This window comes from Loa loa (assembly GCF_000183805.2).
Source record: "Loa loa unplaced genomic scaffold supercont3.1, whole genome shotgun sequence".
Taxonomy (NCBI): domain Eukaryota; kingdom Metazoa; phylum Nematoda; class Chromadorea; order Rhabditida; family Onchocercidae; genus Loa; species Loa loa.
This window is the reverse complement of record NW_018108181.1, coordinates 809,234-815,909: the sequence shown is the minus strand read 5'-3', so window position 1 is coordinate 815,909 and position 6,676 is coordinate 809,234. Positions and strand designations below refer to the sequence as shown.

Below are 6,676 nucleotides of genomic sequence, written 5' to 3'. Positions count from 1 at the left end.
ATCTCTGGTTGCTTCATTCTCTCTGAATGTCTTTTATTTTAGAATAGAATTTTGCAACATAACAAGCGGAAATGAGTCAAAGGTATGCTAAAGTTTGGAGTAAAAGAAAGTGGACTAAAGGTGAGGAAATTTTAGAGGCACTGGTCCAGATCTGCTGATGATGTCAGTTGGCGGTAATGACATCGGATATTCAGAAATATTGTCCACTCTAATTGGAGGTCCAACAGGTCCTCTGTTCTCCACGATTGATATGCGCTTCTTCTACACATCGTATCAGCTAGATCGAGTTGCAAAAGCTATTCAAAAGTTGAAACCAAACCAGGTTGCATTCATTAGACTTTGAAATATGCGATCAGTTCATAAACTGAGGATATCCTTGCAATGTCATCCGCTTTGTATAATGCTGTCTGCTATGCTCCATTTATTTATTTCTTATTGAATTCAGGTTTTATTGCGTTGTAAACTAGGATTGATATAATTAATGCTATTGACAATTGCACAATTTCAACTACATATTCAGGTCATCATACCACATTATTTCGATCTCACACGCAACGAACGAGGTGTAGTGGATGCCGATTGCGCTGACATGCGACAAGTACAATTTTATACTATTTTATTTGATATACAGAACGAATTCTGATAAAGGAATTTGTTCCTACCGCATGGGAGTGTTTTTCAATAAATGGATATCAATGCGTGTAAAGCAATTCCCGTTAGTGTGGCGTTTTTTTGTTTTATCAGTGACGTGAAACTTTCACGAAGTTCATTTAACTTCCACGTATTTGCATGAAAATTTGGTTATTCGAAGTTCTTGTTTTTTAAGAGAAACTGATTTAAAATTTTCTGTCTTTTTCTTCATCCTAAATTAAGAAATACTTGTACGGAAAATGTGCACAGAATCATAATCATAGATAAGCACCGAAAATTTGATGTTAGCCGAAAAAAAAATTTTACAACGGATTAATGGATTGATAACGAAAAAATCTAAGCAATACGGTTGGACAGCAGTTGAAGGAGTCACTGAATTGTTCCGATCACGCGGTTGTTGTTCTTCTAATTCATTTATTAGGCATGTTTACTTGATCTTCCATTTTCACTGAATTCATTGCTGACCACCCGTTCATCTTTAGCAAAAACATAAACAATTCTAATATAATTCATAGTGCTACCATTCTTTGCAAGTGATTGTTTCACGTTAGACAGTTATTAGTGCCAAAGACAAATAGCCTCTAATTTTAGGTTGTTTGGACTGGAAAACATGACACATTTTAAATCTACGTTAAAAAAAACAAAACATTCCCAAATACTTTTAATTCAAATAAGAATATTTTCAAATTTTGAAATTTTGTAAAATAGAACTTAAATGTGACTCAGAGGAATCAGCAACAGCGTGATGCAGTGAAACGGTGAGGTTTTTGCTGAAATAATCGTAAATTTTAGAAGCATACGCGACTCAATTCGATTGCAAGGCAATAGTTTTGGAGCATTTCATCCGATAGAGGAAGCCCATCAGCAGATCGCTGATTTGATTGTCAAACAAGTGCGACAGTTCGATAATTAACATTTTTACTTTTTTTGAACTGAATCGTAAAATAAATGCAAATGTTGCATGGAATGACAAAAACATCCGAAAACTCTTCTCTTCCTCAACATTTTGGGAATTTGCTTTCGAAAAAGAAGTAGTGAACGAAAGCCTTTCATTTCTACTTATCTACCGATAGTTTTTATCATTTATGAATTAGCAAATTAACTGACAACTTGTTAGTGGAAGTTTTTGTTAGCGAAAGTTTTTCTTATCTACCGATAAGTAAGAATGAAATATGCTTGAGTCATCCCATCATTAAAATATGTTTCCATCCTTACTCTCTCATCTATTAATATTTATTTTCAAAGTTTTATATCAAAAAAACATTCACTTCCAAAATTTCGAATTTGTCAAACTAGTTTTTGTCATTTGTGAATTAACAAATTAACTGACAACTTGTTGGTGGAAGTTCCGAATATCTGCATAATCTTCCATCATTATAGCCATTTATATCCGTTATTGTATTAAACTTTCAATTTATATTTGCCGTTCATTTGTTTATGTTTATTGAATCATTTCCATTTTCTTCATTTTGTTCATACTCTAAACTTAGCCGAGTGCACATCTATGCATAATGGAGCAGTCTCAATTCCCGACTTGACCTTTGAACTATCTGACATGTTATAGATCTGATATTCATATTTTACATTGTGATCTCATTGTTGCTGCAACTGATGCTATTTTTATTGTGTGACTATTGCAAATTGATAAAACATGTACAAAGATTTCTTAATTAGTACCTTAACGATCTATTTAATTAACTTTTCAACTTGGAATGCTATGGATAGGGTACATTAACATGAGTCTACCTTCTCTTATCACTACGATAACTGGGAACGAGGATTCCTGCTAAGTTCATATTACTGGACAACAAAAACCAAAAGACATTTTTGAAGATCTAGTCCAGTTCCTATGAAATAGAAATAAACGAAACTTGAACTAATACTAAGATACCGATGAACAAAGTGAACAAGGATGTCTCAGGAAAACATGCTTGTGCATGAAACATCCCAAATAATTTATTACTTGTTGGCTTCTCTAGCAATTAGTATATGAAAGGAATGAAATTGGCCTTGAGGCAACTGAATTCTGTAGAATTCAGTTTCGTTCACTCTAATCCCATCCAATTAGTTGGGCTTGCTAGTACGGCGCTTCAGATCACCAACTATATAATTTTGTTTTATTTCTTTAGGCTAAAAAAGAAGACAAATAGTTAGGCCTTTCAATTGCATTTAGATTTTAGTATTGTTTCGTTCGGTACCATATCCCACTCCTGTCAACCGTTTATCAATGAAAAGGTTGATTGTTGTCAAAGTAAAATAGCTTTTTGAAATTTCGGCCGCAGCCGTGATTTCAAATAGTTGGATCACTTTTTTTCTTTCGAGAGATTACTCTGACTTTCAATTATATCACGTTTTTTCTTTTTTTTTTAAATCGCGTCATTTCTTTGAACTTGACCAACTAATGACTTGCGTAGCAAACTATCTGGCTTCCTCTCCTTGTAATAACAATTGTGAGTGGTAAAAATCAGAATTAATATTGGTTTGCTTCAAATAAATTAGCACATTTCATCCTGACAGCTTTTTTTTTTTATAATTAAGGAGCAAATACTGCAAATTAGTTGAAAAATTGCAAGTAACATGATGTGTGAGACATGTTATTTGAAAGGGTTAAGGTTCATTGCTGAGAATTCTACGAGGAATCAACACTCGAGGAATTTAAACATTTTAACGTAATTCGTGCATCTAAATGGATTTCTAAATTTTTTTGAGCATAATTCATACTTCTCAGTGTTTTTTCCGACTTTCATTCAGGAGAAGTCAATACTGTTTTGGTCTTCTGTTTATTACATTGCATTTTGAGCAACGTTGATTTTGTTAAACTGGCAAATTTCGATCTTCTTTTATTGTGAAATTTTACGAAATTTTTTGCCCATTCTTGTGCTTGAAAGAAGAATTAGTATGAAGGAAGTAAAGTTTCAAAAATAGTAGAGAGATACATTATGTGCTTCAAAATATCACCGAGAAGAAGATCACATAAATGAGGAGTTTCTTTTCATATTTCAATTATATCGATGGAATTCCCTTGAGGAAATAACGATTCATTCGTTATTATGAGAGTGAAATTCGCTATTTTTCGTCAGACTTCGTACATTTACTGAATTTTATTCTTATTTATCTCTTTTCTGCTTAATTTACAAAGATTTGAGAATATATTTTGGAGGCGATAAATTATACTAAAAGGTTTAATTTAATTCAGAAGTTAAACTCGCACTATAAGAAGTGTAATGGATGATGTATAGAAATAAAAATTTAAATAAAGCTTATTGTAAATGAGCTTTAACTTATGCTAACCTATCCAATCATGTAAGGACAGCAATTGTTGAAAATTTAGAGCAACACTACTGGATCTTTTCTTCCAGTATCAAAAAAGAATGCTTATTAGCAAGTGCACGTCGTAATATTCTAATATCAGTTGAACAGAGAATGGGAAGCCGGATCTGAACTTTGAATTTCGGATGAGAAAATATTTCACATTAAATACTTTGCTATTAATACATTTGCAAACTCCACCATTAATCTATCCTAAAACTATTTTTTAAGGAAGAGTAGAATAATGTAGCACCCCGATATATATATATATATATATCCTTTACTTTACCATGTTATTTTCATCTGGGCTTTCAACGCTCGTTTAATTTTAACTTTTCGTACTTTCTGGCGGTTTCAATAAGGACATTTTAAGTAATTTGAATAATTTAAACGTGGGCGTTCAACTTTTTTCTACATGATGCATAGGGGCTTTAAGAAGAAAAAGAATTGAAATCAAGGCATCAGTACTTCAAACTTCCAGTTGTTTTGCATTAAAATCATTCAGTTGCCCTAAGATTTTGTTAAATTACTTTTGATATTTTTTACAGGTGAAATTCAAATGGCTTGCATGTCGCAATACATATTTTCAATTTTGAAACTTTGGAATAAATTGCTAACAAACAGAAATGAGTGCACTTTCCAAGATTTCATTGCTTACTTATTCTTCAGCTATTTTAAGCAAACAAACGATCTGTTTAAGGCACATTCCTGCAGTTTCATCGATCTATCCTAGACGCACCCTTGGCTTCACTCATTCATTGTTCTCAGTCCAATCTTCATTCCTAGTTCTTCCTCATACCTCATACATTCCAGTTTCGCAGCTTATTCAAAATACATCACCATCACTTGAAAAACCCTTCTCTCCTCTCATTCATATGTGAAGACTGAAGTGGTCGATCGAATGATTCAAATGCAATGGCAGTTTATTCTTTCAAATTATTCCTAATTTTACAACTACTGTTGATAGTTTAACAAAAAGCTTTACTTTACAACAGCGCAGAAAAGTAGACTGTGTAAAATGAGAAAATCACAGTTAGGCACTGTTTAATTATTCCCTTCCGTATTAACACTTAGAACTTTATTCGTACTTCACTCATTTCCGCTTGCTTTACAAAAAGGATTTATCGTAATCGTAGGATATTGGGCTGATGCTTAATTAAATAACTACTATTATATTTGCGCAGTGCCAGTATATTTCATATCTCTGCAGAGAATACTGTAGCAGCTGAATTATTGGATATTTTTATCATTCCTACTATTATCATTATCTGTTATCAATATCACCGTTTTATCACTATCACTATTTAACAACAAAGACTACGTTAGTATTTGGATGATGTAGTAATATGAAACTCCTCTCGAAAACGATACCACTGTGTAATTTGTGTTTTAACGGGATACCACAATAGAACAAAGTGAAATTATTTCTTGTACGTTTATCAATCAGCGGGCTCCCAAATACTAATAAGATTGATAAAGAAGAAATATTGCTAGGAGTAAACTGAGTTGTAAATGAGTGAAGTGTGAGTAGTGCTAAAGTAAAAGCATAACAATGCCTCTGAAATATAAATATTTAGACAAAGTTACTGCTTGTGGAGAGGAATCTTATATTTTTGATCATTTGGCACAAAGATAGTTCTGTCCCCATCGTCTGGCCTAGCATCGCCTAGACATTAATAGGCTCCAATAGCATTCAAGAATTAGAACAGAGTAGACATGGTGAAACTAATCCAGTTTGAAAATTAGTTTGATGCTAAGTTTGTATAGCTTTTTAATTCCTATTTATCTTCCGAAGACATGGATCCCGATTCATCTTTCAGGAACATAGGAATGTGCTGTCAGTTTTTAAAGAAAAATGAGTTCTGCTATAATGAGTTGAAATATATTGTATATTCATGCTTACAAATGTACGCTTAAAATACACGCAACCGTTCCCTTTTGCATTATTTAAAGTGTTGTGCTAAACATAACTCCTCAGCTGAATATTACGCGGACTTATGGTTGAGTATTATTGATATCTGCAAATGAAACAGCTTATTTAATGGGAGATAGGTGCTGTTTGAATTTCTCATAATGCTAATTAATCTCAAGGTGTGTAATGCGAACCAAAGATCCATCAAAAGATCCTCTTTATCCCCAATGCATCTCCTTTAGTAGGCGGTAATAGTCGTTACCATTCGATTTCATCCACCATTTCCAATAGACCATTTTTTAGCAACAAAATCTAACTTCTCTAAAGAACTATCCGCAACTGCCGTTAATACCAGTATAAAAGCTCGCAAACAATTTGATTAGAACAGACAAGCTTCTCATTCTACAATGTTTATTTATAGGCCTATTTATAGGCATAGCTCAGGATATTATTGAACAAATTATCGTCTTCTCTTTGTTCCATACCGATATTATAAATTATCAGATGAGTATAGTCTTTTGTCTTGTTTACTAAATAGGCCAAATTTCAAGTATAAAATTGAATTGTATTCCCTCTTCCTCTTTCTCACAAATGGATATGACAACAATTCACATAAACATTGTCGTGCTATCAGAATTTGTTTTTGGGATTCCGGAGAATGTAAACAATTCAATTTCACGTCAGTATCGTCTTTATAATGACAAAGTATTATTTTTATCACTTTTTCTGATTATTGCTCAAAATTTTCGATAATGGCATTATTTAATTTGACATACTTTAACTGACTTTCATTGTACTAATCGT

At 32.7% G+C, this 6,676-nt stretch overlaps 1 protein-coding gene across 1 annotated transcript; it reads left to right on the top strand.

Annotated features, from left to right (window-relative positions):
• Positions 1–160: 160 nt before the first annotated feature.
• Positions 161–1,564, top strand: LOAG_11467 (hypothetical protein; the record flags this gene model as incomplete). Its single annotated transcript, XM_003146986.1, has 4 exons — positions 161–322; positions 521–598; positions 915–1,072; positions 1,444–1,564. 4 exons carry the CDS (start codon positions 161–163, stop codon positions 1,562–1,564), a joined length of 519 nt encoding a protein of 172 aa, XP_003147034.1.
• Between the last annotated feature and the right edge of the window lie 5,112 nt (positions 1,565–6,676).